Source organism: Rhea americana, unplaced genomic scaffold (assembly GCF_003343005.1).
Source record: "Rhea americana isolate MKP2758 unplaced genomic scaffold, rheAme1 scaffold_76, whole genome shotgun sequence".
In the NCBI taxonomy this organism is placed as follows: domain Eukaryota; kingdom Metazoa; phylum Chordata; class Aves; order Rheiformes; family Rheidae; genus Rhea; species Rhea americana.
The window spans coordinates 2,053,300-2,074,765 of NW_028186934.1; the positions used below are offsets into that span (position 1 = coordinate 2,053,300).

At 42.6% G+C, this 21,466-nt stretch overlaps 1 protein-coding gene across 1 annotated transcript in view; it reads left to right on the forward strand.

The window, feature by feature from the left end:
• MECOM (MDS1 and EVI1 complex locus) overlaps positions 1 to 21,466 on the forward strand; it is a 384,872-nt gene that overhangs the window by 182,491 nt on the left and 180,915 nt on the right. Inside the window, exon 4 of the mRNA XM_085322312.1 lies at positions 9,857 to 10,206. Within this exon, the coding sequence (XP_085178438.1) occupies positions 9,857 to 10,206 (350 nt within the window). The remainder of the gene's footprint in view (positions 1 to 9,856; positions 10,207 to 21,466) is intronic.

The following is a 21,466-nucleotide window of genomic DNA, read 5'->3' on the forward strand; positions in this document are numbered from 1 at the left end:
AATCAATGGCAACCAGAAATAAAAACATATTTCTGTATGATGAAATAAAACTATCCCAAAGATTTTTTTTTGTGTATATATATATATATATATATATATGTCTATGTATATGTGTAATCACTTTACTCCTCCAGACAATGTCCACTATAAACGTATATTGATGCCCTACAGTACGATGCAGAACGTACTCGCGTGTATAACGTGAAGTATAGTTGCTCTAAAGATTCATGGTTTTCCAATCAGCTAAGTACATTCCGTTAGTTATTGTGTGACCTTGTAGAGATACAACTACCTCACATGCTGCTGAGAAGTCACTTGCAGGAAAAATTGTGGCCTTTGTATCTTCTCAGAAACAAATGGTGGAGAACAGTCTTGCCAGACCTTGAGATTTTGAAGTGGACAGCATTACAGGATTAATTGTTTGATACTTCTTCTGATTAGTGTGTTGGTTATGAACATTTCTATTAGTGTTTCAAGGACTTAACTACACTGTATCACAGTGTCACTCAAATATAATTAAGCATCTCTCAGCGTAATTGTATAATTAAAACGCTGTCTGGCTGCTTGTGCAAAAGCTTCTGTCTCCATTGTACGGCAGCTCAGTTWTCCGGAGCAAACCCCGTGAAATTCTAGCCCTCCCCGAAATGCTTGGCTATAGCGTGCCAGCTGGTGCGTCATGGTTGTCACACAGGTCTTCCTCTCCCGTGGAAATAAGCCCAGGAAGGGGCAAGTGCTGCTTGGTCCTGAAGCCCCCAAGGTAGATCCCTGCGAAAAGTCCCGGGAGATGAGGACGAGGCAAGGGACAGCCCGGGCGGCTGGCGCTGCGCCGGCTTCCTCGTCGCGCCCCGCGGCGTTGCAAAAGCCAAAGCGTGGTCCGTGTTTCATCCAGCAGCTGGGCTGCTGTAAACCCCGCCACAGCCACTGGGCCGTCTCGGTAACTCCCTCAGCTCTGGGTTTTTCGTGTCCAGCTGCCTCCTCCCGGTTAGATCTCCGCGCCTGCTGTTCCCAGGGATGGCGCTGGCAAGCGCACGCTGGGCAGCGTCTTGGGGTTCAGGGGCACCGGCCCACTGCTTTGCTGCTTTCGCCAGGGCCTTTTCGCTGACAGCGGTGTGAATACCGYGGCGTGAAGGAGATGGTCAGGCAGCTGAGCCTTGGCCAGTCGCTTCTTTGTACTCCTCAGTGCTTAGAGTGAGAATTGCGCAGCTTCCAAAAGCAAGCGTAGGGGTGCTTGTAGGCTAGTGCTGTAGTGGCTGCTGGAAGCAAAGGGTTAAATTCCTTTTTATTCCTAATGCCCTTGCCAAGCAAACTTCATGACCTGGCTTTTTTTTTTTTTTTTTTTTCCCTCTCTGAAGCGATTACACTTTGCTGCATTAGGATGGAGCAAAAGCTTTCGTGTCTCAGAACGGTTCACTACCAGATACTGACATGTTCCACATCTCCTGTGGCTTACCCAACACATCAGGGATGTGGACCTCCTTCGGTTTTCTCATTATGCCAAATAATGAAATGTGGAAATAATTCTAATCCTTTCTTCTGGTTGTGCTGTACCTCTGAAAATATGATAAACTCAATCCAATTAAAAGTCATTACCTCTACAAGGCTCAGTCTCTATCTATAACCTTTGTTTTATAATTCACTCTGTTATCTGCCTTCATTATAATTTGGTGGAATAGTCATCTTTTATTACTGTTTTCTGTTAGAAAGAGGCATGTGATTTCCAGTGCTACTTGGTGACACATCTCAGTTTAAAACAGTAAAGGTCTACTAATGAGTAAAAAGAAGTTCAGTTACACTGATTTATTACATTGAGATAAAGTTTCATTTACATTGATTACAATACTGTAGGTTTAAGTAATTGTTTTGATTAAAAATGTTCTTTTGCAGCAATATTTTCTCACCATGTCAATGGCTGTTCAAGTGCATTACCTTTTCTGTCTTACTGCAGTTGATACAGTTTTACTCAAATTTTGTTCCCAGGCAGTATTTGCTAGGTTGGACTGAACAATAAAAGCTATATATAAGTGGCTGATCTCACTAACTCGTATTTAACCTTTCTGTCCTTAGTTTTCTCCTAAACATATTGGCTTCTCATGCCATGTCAGTGGGTGAACATATGTCAAGTTTACCATCATGGCAATAAAATAATGAACAAAAGCTGGGGCCTCTAATCCAGTTTCCTGCCTTACTAATGGCCAGTACTCAGTGCTTACAATTTCAAGGCAGATTTTTTTCCTTGAGTCTACTCCATTTAAAGAGCGTTGTGAAGGGAGTTAGTATTAGCTACAGCAACACCACTCAGCTGAAATATTTTACTAAAATACAAAGTTAAGCTATTAGTTAGAGTGGCAGCACAYGCTGGGCTGCCTCCGCAGACGGCGTGCATCTTTACAGAGTCAGTGCAAGCTGTGAGTCTGGCCCACAGTATATCAAACCTTGCAGCTGCGTTTCCCTCTTCTCTTACCCCCACTGCRTGTAACCCGGAGAAGATTCTGAAAGCCAAATATATATTTATTCCACTGAGGAAACTTTATCAACCTGCACCAAAGTTTATTGGCACTAGCTGGTGATATAATGGGTAGTTTAAACCCTGCTAACTGTGAATAATTTTTCAACAGTGTTTATGATTGCAGTAGACTTTAACAGACCAGAAGTACAGATAACATAAATATTTCTACCAGAGATGATTGTCCTGGAACTATAAATAAAATTAGACTTAGCTTGTAAATAAATTCAGTGTGTGCCAGCCAACATTTATAATTCTTTGTTGCTGCATGCAATACAGTAATTCATAAGGAAAATGTGCAGGGACATAAACAGCCAAATTTTGCTTTTCAGTTACACAGGTGCAACTTCCCCTGACATCAAGGAGAGTGGCTCTTGTGCAAATGAAAGCACGGTTTGACCCATAGTCTCACAGTGCTGGCCCCTAATTAAAAGACAGCGGCTGGTCCACATCAGAGGCTTTTGACTGTGCTACTCAATTAGACATGAAAGACACTAGACAGAGCACCAAATGCTACTAGTTACTGTATAGGCTAATACTGAGAATTTCCAGAAACGACGCACAGTTCCCTTTGCAGTTACTGTATTATGACTTTGCTGGTCTAGTACTACCACTTAGCAGAGTTGAAATTATCCTTTCCTGATGCTCTCAAGTGTGTATAACTTAGCTTCTGGTCTGCCTGCAGACATATTTCTTCCAGGCGTTTTGTACTTACCCTTCCTTTAGGAGCTCATGCCTTCTCACACTGAGTTTCTCGTTTTTAGTTTGTTATGCAAATAGAATAATTTAAAAAGTAAAAGCCTGCTTTGCACACAATGTTTTTTTTTTTTTTTTTCATGGGGAATTTACAAGACTGTTCTCATCTGTGATGCCTGCAACAAAATTTTTCTGGAAATTTCTAACTATTTAATTTTTTTTTTTTTTTTTTTGACAGGTAATGCTGATAACCGAGTTATTGTGAATTATCTGTATTTCTGTTACTGACGTGCATTTTACAATGACGCACAAACAGAAACCGTCCAAAGAACTAACTCTTTTGTACACTGGCGCCGGAGCAATAATCCACACTTAGTTCCCTTTTCATTTCAAATACACGATCCAGGCAGTCCACGAGCAGTCTAAAAAGTTGGTCATTTTTGTATTCTTCAACCTTTTTCACATTCCTTTGTCTCTGCAGGCTATTGCTACAACTCCCTCTTCTGCTGGCTGGGCATAATGGTTTTCTTTATGCGAAGCTCTGTGCTGCAAGAAGGGCTTTCTGTTGTGTAGCGACAAGGGGGAAAGGAAGCTTTATCGAATCAGCTGTGAAAATGCCATCTGTAATCTGCAGAATAACAAGCATAAAAGGAATGCTAAAATCTGGGCACCAGATTTTGCTCTCATTTTGTTACATTAGTGTCAATCTGTAGAAAATCTACTGACTTCAGCTAACTCCAGGACAGACACTGATCTTATTTATTCTTTGGTGGAAGTCTAAACTAATTACTCTGGATTTAGCAGCCATATAACAGAAATCAGAATCTGGCCTTTGGGACAAATGACAGCCCACTGTATAGCAAACTCCAGGGTCCGATTCTGCAGCCCTTACTCTCATCGAACAGCCCRTATGCAAGCAAACAGGATTTGCTGCTGGGGCTGTCCATGTAAGCACCGTCTCAGCTGCACTTTGTGTAGCTTTCAGAGCTAGACCTCTTGAATGTGTTCTGGATAGCTTTAGTTTTCTCTTGCTTGTTTTAGGCTCAAGTATGAAAAATGATTCAAAACTTCTTCAGGCACTGCCCTTATCCTGAAACTTGCGATGGTCTCTCTGGTTTTCCAACCAAGATTTCTATTTGTAAACCATTTTTTCTCTCTCTGGTTAGGTTTCTGATTTTTACCTAACTGGGAAATACTAGCTCTATTCTTTTGAGTTCTACATCAATTCTCATTCGATTAGGTATGTATGATGCTTTTCACAATGGGATCCTGCATGGGGCCACCAGACTGGGTTATAATACAAATAATAATAAATAATTGTTATTAGATCCAGCTCTACAGAACAGCTCTGTGAATAGGGAGTGGCACAAACTAGTTTCAGGTACATTAGCTGATAAAACGTTCATGTAGTGCAATGTAGTTCTTGGCTAGAGTCCCTTCTGTGTCTGAAGACAGCAATCCAATCTCTTGTGTATATTTCCAAAGTTAAGGATCTTTTTCACCTTCTTCTGGAGGGGACATAAAAGAGGCCATCTCTAAACCATACCTACTCAAGTGCAAGAGTGTTAGGTGGCTCCCATTTAGTTGATCATGGGGTTAATATACCTTCAGAAGCTAATGGATTTCCTTTTCTTATTCTTCAGCTCTTCCTTACCTCCTGCATTCGGTACCTATGTGGATATATAATAGGTTCCTGCCTATAACAGTCTTTTCTTTAATACCTGTTCAAACAGAAATTAAGATAAAAGTGTCCCAGCTGTATGCAACAGGAAGTGCCTGACTCCTTTTTAGATAGGCTTGCAAATAATCTGTGTTGATTTCCTCGGTACTCAATAGAAACATTGGGTCAAATATAAATGGACTCCAGTCTCTTTAAAGTGTCCGATTCAGGATGTCGTGATACAGTTATGTTCTCCCTGGCTTTACTCAGGACAAGAAACTAATTCTCCTCATGGTGACATGCCCCCACAAAAGCACTCATTAATGCATGACTCACCAAAGACTCACGKCAGACGTGCTCATCAGCATTAGCAGAGCTCAGAAATCCTGACATATGATATACTTCTCCTTATCCAACAGAGATGGGTTCCTCCAGGAGTCTACTCACTGTGGCTAAGGTCATCTTTCTCACATTTGTGAAGTTGCAGGCGTGAACCTTCCTCTATCTTTTCAAGTGGAAAGAGCCACTTCCACTTTTATCTCAGCTCTTACTTTATCCTGCTCTGAAGATGATGGAATTAGAAACACTTCTGAAGTAGGCTCTCTAGATGTTTTTGCTTCCAGCTTACCTCCTCCATCCAGAGTAATCAGCCATCCAGTTTATGATTAAGTCATTGGTGGTCATGTGCATAACTGCAAGTGATGGATTTATGTGCTAGAGAATTTATCAGTCATTAGTAATTTTGGCAATAAATATATATATATGTCCTCACGCATAAACTGGCTAAAGAAAGGGAGAATAGATAATCTGGGAAAAGGAGAAGGGGAAACTGATGACATTACAAAGTTTTCTGTAAAAGTAGGCGTATGTATCTGCTACAGGCTGGTTTGTCTGAAGTTCTGGGTGCAGCTTTGATCTTTGGAGGGTRTGTGAACTTTGAGCAGTAGTTCAGTAGTTCTGAAATAGTCAATATTCTATAGCTCTGAAACACTCATACTTCTGTTAGGCTGAAGTGTCTCTTTCTAATATGTAAYGCTGTTGTGCTGCATTTTAGCTACAGAAAGATCCAGTTTCATTTAATGTGTGGCCCAGTATGCTTTTAAAAAATAACAGCCTTTGACTCATTAGCAGTTGCAGCTAGCTGGAAAGCAGTTTTGGTTGCATTCAGTAACCTCTGTCTCCCTCATTCATTAGTGCCTCCTATTTAATTCCGTTTGGAGAGGAAGAACACGCTAAACTGTTAAGGAGCCGTCCAAACGGACGGAAGTCCTCTCCTCCCAGCTATGCACGGGAGCTCTCTCGGTCTTGAAATGACCCCAGGCCCCCGAGTTAGAGCAGTAGCCTTGGCACATAATTCTCCCGTCCTCATCAACCGCATCCCCAGCACATGGCCACGTGGACTCTTTCCTGCTGGCGTGCAAGGTTGTGTCAAAAGTGCAAATGCAGGTGTCCACCCTGGTCTTTTAGCAGCAATTAACCTTTCCTCCTGGGTTTCCTTTGAAGCTTACTCATGTTTTTATTGCAAAATAGCAGTCAAGAATTTTATAGAGGCTAATATCTAAACTTCCACATTACCTAATCTCATCTGTTCCCTTATCAGGGGCCTCAGTTTTATTTCATTCCGATTCTAACGGGGATAATTATTAGGCTTTAAAGAAGCCATCTTGAATTTCAAAACTGCAGTGCTGTCCGTGTGCATGATTTGCTCTTCACTTAGAAAATGACGCGTGGAAGCACAGCCCCTTTGTCTAATTCGAACCTCGCAAAGGTTTTCTGGCAGCCGGTAGCCCACAGCTTCACTGGAACCTTCTGATCCATGCTGGTGTAACCTGCAGAGAGGGTCGTCCCACATCCTTGCGAAAGGAAGACTAGATTCTCAGTAAATGCACATTGATTTCAGCATAGCTCCTTCTATCAGTAGTTTTGCAAATATGTAGACATCTCTCTTCTTTGCTGGTTGCAATTCAGCTTCTTGTTTATTTTGAGGTTTTAAAATGTATTTTTGCTAGCATACATTGCTATTTCAAGCAGAATAATATTTTAGCACTGTTAAGCTGCAGGGTATAAATGCATATTATATTTTCCAGAGCTTTCAAGCTGAAAGCCCATTTTTAAATACGACATTGGGTGTGGCTGCTGGAAATCAAAGGAGTCACAATAGACTAGCGCAAATGGATTTGTCTCACTGCCAAACTTCCAGAGGCCAATTTATCAGCTGCAGGTTTGACCCTATATGGCTAAAACTAGTGTAACCAGAATGACTGAGATAAGTATAACTGAGGCCTTTGAGTCTGCGAGAGAGAAATTAAACTGGACTGTCCCTGGAGGAGAAGAAACATCTGCAAACCTGTATTCGCTAAACGTTGAAGGGCTCCGTTTATGCCAGTCCAGGGACAGAATGAGCTGAAGAGCAGAGCTGGGTGGCACGTGGCGTTGGGAGGCACRGCATCAAGCAAGGTGGCCCCTTCTGGGAAAGGTGCCGCGCGGGTCCTTGTGCTTGCTGCTGCTGAAGGCAACTGGCTGAGCTGCTTCGGTGCGTTACGGATGAGAGTTAGGGGATAAAGGAGCAGAGTGGCCACGGGGCAGATGGAGAGCCTTGGTTTTTACGGGGGACTGTTTGGCGGAAAGGGAAAACAGCAATGAACATGACTAAGACTTTTTAAGGTGTTTAGGTGTCAGGCACCCAGCTGTCATAGAAAATCAGTAGGATTTAGATGCCTGAAGTCTTAAAAAAAAAAAAAGAAAGAAAGAAAGAAAAGCCCCTCACCCTTCCAGTGAGCCATGTGCTTATCATCATCCAGATCACTTTCTTTGTGTGATTTCTTTTCCTGCACCCCATGTGTATACAAGTATTTTTTTTTTCCTGCTTCAAAACCAGCTGAAGTTTTGTAGGCAGAGCTGCAATCTAAACAGTCAGAGGGAAGAAACCTGAATGGGAGCTAGCCCGTCGTGCCTGGACGTGCTCTTGCTGCTGGCCTAGCGGTGGCAGGGAGGCGCACAGGGACACGGGAGGCCCAGCCCTGCCTCTGCTCTCCTCTCCTGCCGCAGTCCAGTTTTTCTGCACACGCAGGCAGAGCAGCATTTGCAGCTAGCAGCAGTGCCGTGGCGTGATGGAGATGGCGACTAGTAAGAGTGCAGAGAAGCGAAGTGAATCAAGGCATCCGGGTAAAGATCCGTGCCTGTCCTTTCCGTGTCTCGTTGCCAGTCCCCCAGCAGTTCAGGCTGAGTCTTGCCGTGGATTACCACTGGACAGTAAGACCATTAGCAGGGTGAAAGAGCAGGGTCCCTGTATTAGCACTTTCCCTCTTGGGCTCACTTTGATTAGTCTTTGAGCATCTTTGCAGAGCTCTGCACTTCTGAAGCAGAAGCAATGGAAAAACCTCTTTGTATCTGTCTCATCTCAGTGGTTGAGTCGGTGAGGATTTTCTACTTAGATATTAGAAAAGTGATAAACTAATCAATATTGGGTTCAGTTGGTAAAGTGCGGGGGGAGTCTGCCAAACCAGAGGCTAAGGGAACGGGTAGCTGAACTTTCTTATGACATGCATGTGGTCATAGTCAGTGCCACATAAAAGAAAGAAAAACAGTTCATGGCTGTGAATAAATTGCTCACAGATGAAGAATCTAGTTTGCCAGTCATGTGATGGGAGCAATCTATTCAAATGATTTGTTATGTCTCAGTGTTTGTCTCAGGCAGTACCAGCCGCAGGAAAGTAGAGATACAACATTGTTAGATAATATGTAACAAAGAGGTGAGAGATAATGGGCTATGACCAGATTTCAGTGGAAAAGGCATACAGTGCTAATCTACCATGGATGGTTTCTTTAATGAGCAAGAAATTGAAAGAACATTTTAAGGGTCCTATTTCTTCCCTGAAACAGTATCGTTCTGAACGCCAAGCACAGCATAGCACTTGAATAGCTGGGCCAACCATATTATGCAAATATTCTCATGCTCAGGTCTTAAATATCCAATCTCTCAGCTTTTTTCCCTGGAGAATAGTATTCTCACCTTCTATTTTGGATAAAATTAATGAGCATTGGTGTGTGGGAAAAGTATGGCAACATTAATGAAGTTAAATGAATGTAAAAAATTAAAGAGTTTTTTAGTTAGTTTCTCATTTTTGCTCCTTTTGCTTATATTACTGAGTAGATACTGTGTTCCTGGTGCAACTAAATCGCTACTGACGTTGCTCTGAATTTTTGGACTGAAGGGAATTTACAGTCAGCCTTAGGGCTGTCAAAAATAGTGGGTTTTGTATTTTTTTCTTTCCTTTTTTTTTTTTTTTTTTTTTTTTTTTTTTTTTTTAGCCCCAGAGATCTTTTTTTAATGTGTTTTGGATCTGCCCCAGTTTTTATAACTAAAGGAGAAGGTTCAGGTTCTCTATAAGGTGCTATTTGGATCCTGAACTTATATAGACCATTCAGTTTCTTGGAGGTCAGTGGCAGACACTGATTTACATCAGCTGCAATTCTTGCCAATAATTATGTGGTAGGCTGGATCCTTTCCTCTAAAGACCAATTGGAGACCATCAAACTTAATTTTGGTACTTTAAGTTCTCTGTGAAAGGCCAGTAAAGCTTTCCTGCTTTTCCCTTCTCTTTCAGTTGTAACGCATAATACTGGCTTTCAATTGCAATTTCAAAGAGTACGCTATGCAAAGCGCTGTATCTGGACCAGCTTGGACAATGGGGTGTGCCTGCATGTACATCTGTATGTAATTCGCTCACCGACGCGAGGCTTGTGTTCAATGATGTAAACCACTTTTGATGTCAGAAATATTAAGAAAAACTCTGTGTACCTCCAGCCCTACAATAGGGAAAAGGTTCAGCTCCTTTCAGGATGAGGCTCTGCTGTAGGGCTGGTGATTGAGGAAGGCGCCACCAGCCTACTGAACTGTCCTTTCTATTTCATGTGCAGACTGAAGGAGTTTCATATGCAAAATCTGTCAGTATATTTCTCTACTTCAAATTCCAATGTTTGGATTTATTTTTTAGGTGATGAATGCTTGTATGAAAGCTTTCCTGAACTTCCTCTGGAGGAAGTGCCAGAAGCTGATGGAGAAGCTGCAAATGTCCAGTGTCCAACGTCCCTCAGTGTTCAAGAGCCATCTTCTCCAGCAACCTCCAGCGAAGCTTTCACACCAAAGGACAGCTCTCCTTACAAGGCTCCAATATACATTCCTGATGACATTCCCATTCCTTCAGAGTTTGAGCTGCGAGAATCCAACATTCCTGGAGCAGGATTAGGGATATGGACCAAAAGGAAGATTGAAGTAGGGGAAAAGTTTGGCCCTTTTGTAGGTGAGCAGCGGCCACACCTTAAAGATCCCAGTTATGGTTGGGAGGTAAGACACTTCACATTCTTTCAGTCTGTTGAACTCTCCTGAATGTTTGTAAACACAGAGGTATTTGCAGAATTTGAGTTCTATCCTGCGGTAGCCAGGGAATATTTTGTTATACTGAGAGTGTTTTGTGGACTTTTGGTGCTTTCTTCATGAAAATTGTGTAAGTGTAAGCTCAAAAAAAGGGGGGGGGGAGGCAGGAATTATTGTTGCTCTTCATGCATGATGTCTGTCTGAGTGGATACCAACAGATCCCCTCTCTTTTTGTGGGGAAGAGGAAGAAGTTGTGCTGTCAGAACTTTTCTGCAATATTTTCATCTTGCTTTTCTGCAGTTCTGCAGTATAACATATCCGTAGATGAGGATTTGTAAATTAAAAAATGGCACTGTACTGTCTGAAAACAAAATGGATGCTGCTTTTGGTGTTGTCAGTCACCACTTTCTGTTGACAACAATTAGAATAGCTGTAAAATCTTTTATTGTTTGCTAAATTAGTATTGCAAAACCTTCTGCTACTCAGGGACTTTGAATGCTAAGGGTTTGATCCTGGTTCCATTTAAGTTAGTGGGAATTTTGCCATTAATTCAATGAAAGTATGTTTGGATCCTAATGTCATAAAGCTAGTACACGTGGGAACGATGTGGATCATGTTACTTCTGCAGATGCTCTGAGAAATGTTTTTTGTGAAGGAGTTCAAGGCCTGCTTTTTTGAGTACCATGGCTACATCTCACTTTCCCTGCCTTCTGGGGGCAATGTGTGCTCCTCGCTTGGACAGTCCTGTGAAGATGGACAAGTTGCAAGTCCACAGCCAGATGAATTGCCGTGGTGCCCGTTCTCCTTTTGGAGCAGTTGGCAGTGCTCACACTTTGCAGTCTTGCTCTCCAGGGACAAAGGTTATATTAGTGCTCCTTGCCCTGTGTTTACAAGGTGTGTCCCCGCTGAATTTTCTCTTTTGGGGTCATGGGAAAGAGATTTTCTCTTGTATCTGGTACTAAACAATGTCCTCAGTGTCTCATGGTGTCCGAATGCACTGAGCTCTAAGCGATACACGTTGTCAGTCATCTAATAGTTCATTAGTTGAACCCCTCACCTGAATCCTTAGGTCTCTGTGGCACATATGTGGCTTTTAAGCTGAAGAAGATCATAGATTTTTTCCTTAGTGTTGGTATAATGTGACATAAAAACATTCCTTCATAGTTTTATTCATAGTTTTAACAATGTGTTGTAGAAATAGAGTACAATCTTGGTTTTCCATCTGTACTTTTCCTTTGAATAACAAGGTTCCTGATAAGAGGAGAAGTTTGCATGACTCTCCAGGGGCACAACTGACCTTTGGATAGCTGGGAGTTTCATCTTCCCAGGAAAAATGGAGTTTCACTGTGGAGCAGAGCCTCAAAGATAGGGTGGATAATAAATGTTTGGTTTGCTTTTAGCTATCAATGAATACTCAGTGAGTTCATTCCAAACTTTCCGTCCAGTTGTTTAAACACTTGTGAGACCTGTGACAATATGACAGAATAGTGTCAAGAGAAATTATAGACTTGGCAGAACTCTATAAAGTTAACAGACCCTGATGCAATATAATTGCTAGTGAGAAATCTTTATTCTTTGAACAAGGCACCAGGAAACCATAAAAGCTGACTTTTAGCCACACCACAATTAATCTCAGATATCAATAACAGAAATTTAAGTAAAACTGCTGAGACGCTACCGCAAATGCAGGTTTAACACATTTCAAAATTAGTGCATTTTAGGATGGATCCTCAGGCAGTATAGCACTGCTGAAATCAAGAGAAACACACCTTCATTTTCCCATCCATAGATATTGATACTGTACTATAATAGTAGAAACTGAATTTTAGGGTTCAAATATTTAGGATTGGAAGCTACTAAATTCAAACAAGAAAAACATATCTGGATACTGAAGGAAGCTCAAATGTCACACCGAACCACTCTCAAGCTGTAGGACTCATGCCATTTGAACAGCATGATGTATTTGGGGCAGCTGGGGAGAAGCTACTGGAAAATGTTGGAGGAAAATCACACAAAATCAGCAGCCAACTGCATCTGCAATTTGGCCACTCATCTAGAAGTACTCCACAATGCTCAAGGAAGCTTGAAACAGAATATTTCCCCCCAAAATGATTTAACTACCTTCATTGTAATTGAAGGGAGACAAATACTGGTTACCACAGTTTACATAATGAGCAAAATCGCAAGTACTGAAGATTAAATCTAAGGGACAGATGTGGAGGATCTAGTTATGTTCAAAAAGACCTCGCCAGTGCCTATCCCAGTCCCACCGTTGATGATCATGCTGGTCTGGAAACTGCATTTTCCTTGGACCTGTGACTTGCTATTTAAAAAGGGAGGAAAAACCCCTGTTAACAGCATTTGGGCTCAGGTACGGGCTCAAAGCGTGGGATAGTGAGGAGAAAGCTATCATTTAGTGATGCTTTAATACAATCTTTACAAAATACACTTTCCTGGTGTAAATTTTTCTGCCTAAATGGTCACCGTTGTGAAACTGGGCATGTCTCCTGCCAGGTGCAAGAATGTTGGTTAGTAAACAGGCACGGTGGGTTCAATTTGCTGATACCAGAGTGAAATTTTGTCACTGCTTTCAGTGGAGAAAGGATGGAGCCGAAGATCCTGTATGGTACTAACTGTGGATTTCAGTCATTTCATAGTGTGCGGGGGTTTAAAATCTCTTTACAATTATACTGAAGTTGCTTATCCTGTGGACTGCCCTGACCTAGCTGTTGTCGTGATACTCTTTTCTGTTCGATTATATGTAAATCCTAGGATGGTTCCTGGTGTTATAGAGGTAAACTGTGGTGACTTCAAAGGGACGATGGATCACAGACTTTCACCGTAGCAGACGGTGGCTGCCTGCCCTGCTAGCACTGCTGGAGAGCGCAAAGAGCTCAGCGACAGGGGCCCGGAAAGCGGTTGAAGTGCTCGCTGGTTCCACGGGCCAAAACCACGTCTCACTGCACCCGCCGTACTCTTTGCTTCACCTCCCAAGTGCACCGCTCAGAAAAACGCACAGCGGGTTTGCAGCAGTGTTCGTGGGCTCATTTAATTCTCTTGAATAGACTGCCCTACAAGAAGGATGATCAAGCTATTGGGAAATCAGTCTTTCAATTTTATCTGCATTTTTCTGAGCTTAAGATGAAACCTCTGAATATGCAATGATATTTGAGCTTCACAGATGCTGTACAGAAGGATATCTTTTTAACAAAAAAGATTGATATAACCATATCAAAATATTTTTATAAAGGAAGATTTGCTCCTTTTTAGCAATTATATATTATTACTAAGTCACCTAGGATATTAGAACTAGAAATCCAGAACCCTACACAGGCTTTGTAGGAAAGATCTAACTAAACCCAAATTTGGACCATAGCTACATTTTTTGAAAGGGCATTTTTAAAACAGGCTACGTGTTAAAGCCCCACACAAAAAGATTGCCCCAGTGTTGGGCATTTCCAAGTTGGAGATACTTCTAACTTTCAATTTTTGTGACTTGAGTCCATCTCTGTTGATACAAGGATGAGCCTGTAGTGGTTGGGAGAAAAGGAGGGAGCTGGAGGAATTGCTACTCTTAAATTTTGTGATTGATGCAGAAAAAATTGCCACTGCCCATACCTAGGAATTAGACTTAGGAATTTCATGGAGCCTGTTCATAAACTCGCCCGGGGAGCAAAACTCCCCGTGGCACTGAGGCAGGGGTTTGCCAGAGCAAGTCTGAGAAAACAACGTCTGTTGTGTCCACGCATTTACTTCGGCTATAAAATGCACTGGGGAACAAAGAAAATTTGTTGTGATGTAGTTGTGCTTGGGTCATGATTGGAGTGCTGTAGACCAGTTTAAATGAAAAGCCATAAATTTGAATTTTATCTCATTTTGTGGGTCTAGCGCTGAGCATTATCTAATCAGGTATTGGTTAGCTAAAGTACAAATCGAACTCGGGGTCGCCGGACAGGGGGAAAGGTCGAGCTTTTTTGCAGTTTGTCACTGAGGTTTTAGTATTTGCCGGCAGCCCGAATATCGGAGGGGGCCGGGTGGCTGTTGCTCGGAGATTGTTTGAAAAGGGAAAATTGACTGCTTCTTAATCAACAAAGAAAACAAGCTTTTAAGGGGATGGCAGTAATTTTTTAAACAAAAGCAAGAGAACGTGAATTTAGTGATTTCATCATAGTTCATGCCCTGCTATGAAAAACAACTTGGAGAGTATTTCAAGGAAGGCCTTTAAATAGGTCACCGAAGCAAATGCACCTATCTACCACCAGGGTCTTCCAGAGTAGGTCGAATATTCAGATTCAGGTCTTTTACTGTTACAGCAATCTCAAAGTCACATTCCTAGGCAGAATTTTTCTGCAGAGCTTTTTATCCAAAGGTTTATTTGATTTCTTTACTAGGATAGTAGAAACAGGAGCAATAAACTTGAATAAATCAAATTTGTAATAGAAGTAAAAACTATTTTAGCGCTTTATAAAATAACATATAATCTGACTATAAAGCAGAGTATACTTTCCTTTCACAGCACTGAGGCCAAGAAACATCGCAGATTGGGTAATGTCTACTTGAACTGATGCATGAAACTCCTTTTAACTTTTAAATGGAAGTTAGGAGGCTATTGGTTTTTTGTCCCCCTAACATTTTTGAAGTGGCCCTTTGGAGAAAGCTGGATAGCTTCTTAAGCACTGTTCTGGAGCAAGGGCTTCCCATTGATAGGACTGGAATATTTGTAATTTTAAGTTTCCATTCTGTATTGTTTGGCTTTCCTTTGGCATTTTTTAAATTTAAATTTAGGTGTACTTGGAGGTTTTGATTGCCAGAAGTACCACCTATCTTTATGAAAAATAAACAGTAAGTTACCAAAGTGTCTAGAACTGGAATATAAAGTAAACGTCTTCAAATCCATGTTATAGTGCCTAAGCTGATAGGTAGATTTTACTGTCATTCCCAGCATCTGAAGACTTCAGCTGTGATTGGTGGGAGTTACTGGTTGATTCCTCTCTCTATATCTATGCAAGCCTCCATTTTTGGGTCTTCCTTTGGAAAATCTATGCCAAAATGTTGAAAGCAGCATCTCTTTCTTTAAAGACAAAATTAAAGTGAAGCATCTTCTAAATAACTGGCATAGATTCCGCACATCTTAGAACTCGTGTTAAGCTATTCCTAATAAACACCACCAGTGCTGAGGACACATGGTTATGTGAAGGGGGCTAACACACTTTAAGCTCAGCCTCTAGAGGAGGCTTTCATGTAAACTAGACTGGTGGACAGGGGTTTCTTCTGCAAAGTTGAACATGGTATAGTTGTACAGAATGGAATAACACTGAGATGTAGATACGGTCACTTCTAGGTCATGGGATTACATGCAACATCAGTGGTGAATGTATTTCCTTCCTAAAATGAAATTCCTCTTCTAAGGTGCATATGAATTTAGCTCGTAGTGTCAGTGCAGCTTCCATCTCTTGTAGACACAAATAGTGAAATAACATCCTCGTAGCTGGTGAAGTCACACTGTGATAGAGCAGTAGATTATGTCTGTTGCAAGAGGGAAAAATGAAAGGAACCAAGAGTTCACTGCTTCGGATTGTTTTCCTTCAGGATAATGAGTAAGTCTCATTGTCAAAAAGAAAACTTAAATTTCTGCTGCTGTCTGACACTTTTTATGATCATGACACTAACTTAAACAGACCACGTCTTGACTTTTCTTTGAATGGTCTTTAAGGGCTTTAACATGTAAAGCAACTCCTCTCTAGACCAGATGGCTGGAAAGTGGCAAAGTATAACGCAGAATCCTTGCCTATATTTTGTCCTTGCATACGGATTTCAGCAGCATAAGGATTTCAGGAACCTTTGCAAAATTATCATTGAAGCAGAAGCAGGAGCAAGAATGTGAATGCTCCTGCTATTTGAAAATAAAAGCAATACATTCGTTTCGTAATGGGGGGATGGATGCCCTTCTGATCGATACAAGACCAACCTATTTGCAGATAACGTATTCCCCCCTCAACAGACCATCTGTTTCTGGCAGCTACAGGTGGGGGTGACATCCTTACCTTTTCTTCAATACTTAGGTGATGGTTTATCCCATTTGGAGCTCAGCTTTGCAAGGCATAGAGCACTCTGGCTGAGGTCCAATAAAGCACTTAAGCATGGGCTTATCATCAAAAGGATTACCCAGGTGTTTGAGTTAAGCATGTGCTTAGCTGCTGTGTTAAGCTCTGTGTTAGGGACATAGTGTTCAGTGCGACATAGGATGGAGTTCATACCATATATCGTGCCTGGGGTGAGTATGTGTGAGGGGGCTTATGACAGCCCCTGCAAAGTTGCTTACGAAGAAGACRTTACTTACAGGGCTGCTAATGCTGCCAGTCTGAATTCTTCTTTTCTTTGTGTCTATGTCTGTGCTGAGGTTGTGACGAAGGGAGACACTGCAGCAGCTGTAGGAGTCCGTAAGCTAGGCGGGCAGAACGTGAGCCTACGAGGTGATGCCGGTTATACGCACCAACCAGTTATACGGCTGTTGATGCCTGCTTTCTCCCTGCCCAGAGGACATACGGTTTATAGTTACAGATGAGGAAACATCAGGTCCTCAAATAGCATGCTACAAGCAGGTGGACTCATAGTTTACTTCTAATGAAATATATTTGACGCAAAAGGGAATCGTTAATCCCTCCACGGAGTAGTCTGCTGTCATCTTTCTCCACTGTTCCTTACTTCAGTTCTTCGTTTCTCCTTATTAGTGCTTTGAACAACGTTATCGAGCAAAGTCTCATGCTCTGAGGTCAGTGGGACAGGAGCYCCCGATTTCCGTCAGTCCCGTGGACAAGGTGATCGTCGCCTGCTGAGATGGCTTTCTAGCTAACCGGAACGGAAGCGGGAAAACTCTGCAAACCCCACAAAACTTGGCGCTTGCGGGGCCAGCAGAGCTGCCGTTCAGGGCCTGCGCTGAGGTCCAGTCAAGCGGGTTCTGGCATGGCCCCGTGGTGAGTTTTGAAGTCTCACAAAAACAAAGTGGCAAGGCAACGCCTGTGCCTCGGTTAAATCTGGCACTATTTATCGTGAAACCTCCTGCTGCTGCTGGGCCCGTGGGTGCTCTGCTGTGTCCTTCACCTTGGGGGCAGGAAACCACCCATTTCACGGCACTGTCTTTCGGACCCAGGCAAATTTTACTTGAATCCAGTAGCACTGTGCCTAATAAATAAACTGAGGGAGAAGCTAGAATTGGAGATCTGTGAGATTATCAAAATACAAAGAAAAATCTCTGTAAGATGTCAGATGTTCCTTTAAAAGACAAAGCATGTAAACTGAACTTGGCTATTAAGGCAGATAACAACAGAAGGAAAAATAAAAAGACAGAACTGAAGAGAATAATAATTACATCTAATAGAACTGACAAACAATCATAATTCTTCCCATTAAATAAATATGTGAAAAAAATTTATTATGGAATGACACATTATGCAAGCCAGGATTCAAAGATGAGTTCTTTGCATTAAGTACAGTAGATGCCATTAAGGAAAACAGTCAATATGTCACTAAGCCATGGCCTGTAAAATTAAATTGATTTGGTAAATGCAAGTAAGATAGATCTGTTTGCTTTCATCATCAATTTTGAGTGGGTGAACAGGTGATGTCACCAACCTGGGAGCGATAAAGATGCAGGACCATCTGGAAAGCTTTGTGATGGATGGGCAACTGCTTTTGGATAGTGACAGTGCTGTGGTACTTTGTCACTTGGGATGCAGTACTTAATAACTTTTCAATACCATCATAATAAATTTCACTGCCTTATTAATATAGAAATGGTGAGTTATTACTGTGATGGCTATTGTAAATAACTAGAGATGCAGCTGTCAAAAGCTGATTGTTTGGGCATGTTTCTTTAAGCAACACAGTTGACTTGGGATAATCAACGTATGTCTATACCAGCAGAGTTTATTGCTCTTGTCAAAAGAAAAAGCTGCATTATTCAAAAATTATGTGAAGTCCATAATAAACAAGTTTAATATATTATTAGACTTTTCCTATAAGTTTCCTAACACAGAACAATAAATCATTTTTAATAATGCCTTTCCATGTACAATAATATCCTTATGCTGTAATAATGTCCTTTCCTAACTATTCACAAAACAGAGAACTTCTGAAAAAACAGAAAGGTATCTCTCACTCATCAGAACACTTACTTACAAAATTAAATCTCCCTATTTCATTAGAAGGCTACTTTTGATATAAAGCCAGTGGCCTTTAGCTGTGTCTTTTTATTTTAATTGAACAGATGTAGTTAAAAGTAATCTATGACAAAGAAATACGGACAAAATTATAACCATGTGTCCCTAAATACTGGCAGGAAAGAGCATCTGTGGGTGTTTTATGAAAGCCCAGGACTGCTCCGTGACATTGTTGCTAATGCCATCAGGCTGAGGACTGGAGAGAAACAAAATGCGTAGATAGTTGTTAGCAGAAGATGAATTACCAGATCAATCATTTAGCACCATTCAGCGTATTATACTGTTGTTCCCTGGGAAGATAATTAAATCAGTGATGTCTTTCTTATTTGTGGAAAACGGCACCAACTTGCAAAGAATATCTGAAGCTCCTCAAATATATTATTTCTGGATTTTTTTTTTTTTTTACCATGCTGACTTTGCCTTTCAGACCCTAACTTTGTCCGTCTTTTCAATTAAACGTCTCTCTACCGTTTCTGTGACTGCTGAAAAGAGAGCCAGCAGTCTATTAACAGGCAATAAAGTTCAGGAAGCCTAGGACTAGTTTCTTGGGTCAGAGGTGAAAACTGCAGGCGACGTGAAGCAGCGGTTTAGGGAGGCAGGACTTGGTGAAATGTTTGTTAACGCAAACGGGCACGTGCACGTCCAAGGATGCAGYGCTGACCTTCATCGTTCAGCCGCCACACGCTTTAACGCTGCTGCCGAAATCTGGGCGATCGATCTAATACAGATATTGCTACACTCGAAAACATTCTGCTGCTTGTTAAGGCCTGCTGAACGGGCCGTGTTAGCGCTCCAAAACGTACRCGTTCGGAAGTAAAAAAGAGGAAAAAAAAATCGGATAATGGGGTATTTCCACCCCGGAGAATATTAATATGGCGTTTTATTGACGTGACAGCTGTAATGTTTCCTAGCTCAACAGTAGGTGGCATGCAGGAGTGAAGACACAGGTTGTCATAATCTAGCCCAATTTTATGTGATCGCATTAAATTTGGTGCATACAATAAGCATTAATTTGGAAAAAAATACGACTATTAAGTAGGCCTTCCTTTAAAGTGCAGTCATAGCCTTTAGCAAGGGCAGATGTAAGAGATCCCACCAAAGGCGTAACGTTTCCGCAGGGGAAGCCTGCAGCGTAAAGGGGCTCTGGTGTATAGTGGGTTTCCCAAAGTGTTGTTCTTAGTCTTAACTTGATGAAGTGTGCTGGCAACACGCACAAAACGCTCTTTCTTTGCCTTTCTGTGAGTTTTCACGTGTTACGTGAGGTCTTTGCGGAGCCGTTCGGTCTTTCCGTGAGCGGCACTCGTTACTCTGGTATCTTCTTGAAATGGCCTCACGCGGTAAATGGGCCCTCTAAAAGGACAGCTACTAGCGCACGCATATTTCATTCAAAGTTAACTTTGGGCACTTTTGCCCGCTGGACTTTCCGCTCGGGCCTGTGGACGGTTCCCTCGCGATACGCTTGCTGCCCGTAGCGCTGCTGCGCGGCTCGGTGAGGTCTGCCGGCAGGTTCCCCGTGACCCGGCCGTACCGATCCGCCTCGCTGAACTGCCCGTTCTGGAGATCCGTGGTTTCTCCGAGATTTGTGGTCACAGTATTTCTGCGGTTTGGAGCAGGTGGATCGCAGCGGGAGTTTGAAAAACATGGCTGTAACGCTGATTTTGTGCAAAAACGCAGACGTGTCCAGGGTGGCGAAAAGGAAGTTTGCGTATGGGATAGCTTCAGCATTACCATGTGTAGCTTATCTGGCCTCATCTTCCTCACTTGCTTTTCCAGCTGCTCACTGCTGAGATGGTCMTCTTTGCCTTCAGCACTGGTCTTGTACTCGGTCCCTGTTAACCAGGCTCTGTTGCCTCTTACTACCTGCATGCATTTTAATTTCCTTCTGCAGAGCACCCTGGCTTTGTGCTTCGCCTTTCCCTCGGGAGCTGTGGGCYGGCTCGTACCGACCTGCCTGTCCTTTCCCCTGCTGGAAGCGCTGCCGCTCGATCCTACCAGCGCTGAGCCCCTCCGCTTACTTTCAGAAAGGGTTTTCTCAAAGCATTTCCCAAATCTGATGGCTGGCATTGCTATGAAAAAGGCAACACCCCGGCGTCTCTCCCTGCAGGCTGTCCTCCAAGTTAATCTGTCCCCTCCCGCTGAGGCAAGCTATGCTAAATAAAACATGTTTCAGGCAGAAACAGTAATGCCCTGRTTTCTACACTATTTTTAAATTAATTGTAAATTACTATTTTAACAGAAGCTGTTTTGTGTGTAAAGAAATCCTTGTGGTGTGATTCAGCTTAGTGTGTTTGACTTTGGCATTTACATTCCAGTACTTCTGTGCGGCTTGAACACTTCCAGAACTTCACYGGCTGCTCTCAGCACCCGTTGCAACAACGCACTTTTCTTGCACAAGGAGAAGATGAATTCTGGTTTTCAGCCCTAGCATTCCAGAATAAAATTTAGCTGATTGCAACAGTATCATTTCTGGGTGATTTTTAATGGGTTTGAGCGGTATGTTTGAATAGGTTTAGAATAGGTGCTTGACTCGCTATTGTCCCCATGCTAATGCTCCCCTCGGCGGAGGCAGTCAGGAGGAGTGAAGTGATGACCTGAAACAGCCGACGGCTCCGAGCAGAGCTGGATTAACGCGAAACGGGGCCCCGGGCCCGTCCGGGTCCGGCCAGGCCCCTTAGGCAGGCCGAGCCCGGCGCGGCAGCGGACGTGCTCGGGGCGCGGGGCTCTGCCGCCCCGGCAAAGCCGTCCGCGAGCGGGCCCCCGGGCCTCGGGTGTCGAAGACGTTCCCGAACGCGCATCTCGGCGCTGCGGACAGCGCTGTTACYGCACCCCGGGCCGGACGGTAAACAGCAGAGGGATTAAAAACTAATTTGCCAGTATTCTGGTGCGCTTCGTGTTGGTTTTTTTTATGCATGATAGACATATGTGATGTGTTTTGAAAATTCGGCAGTAGCTCCCCCCGCGATATTGCCAAGTTTGTTCGTAGGAGGGGGGGAAAAAAGCCTTAGTGTTGG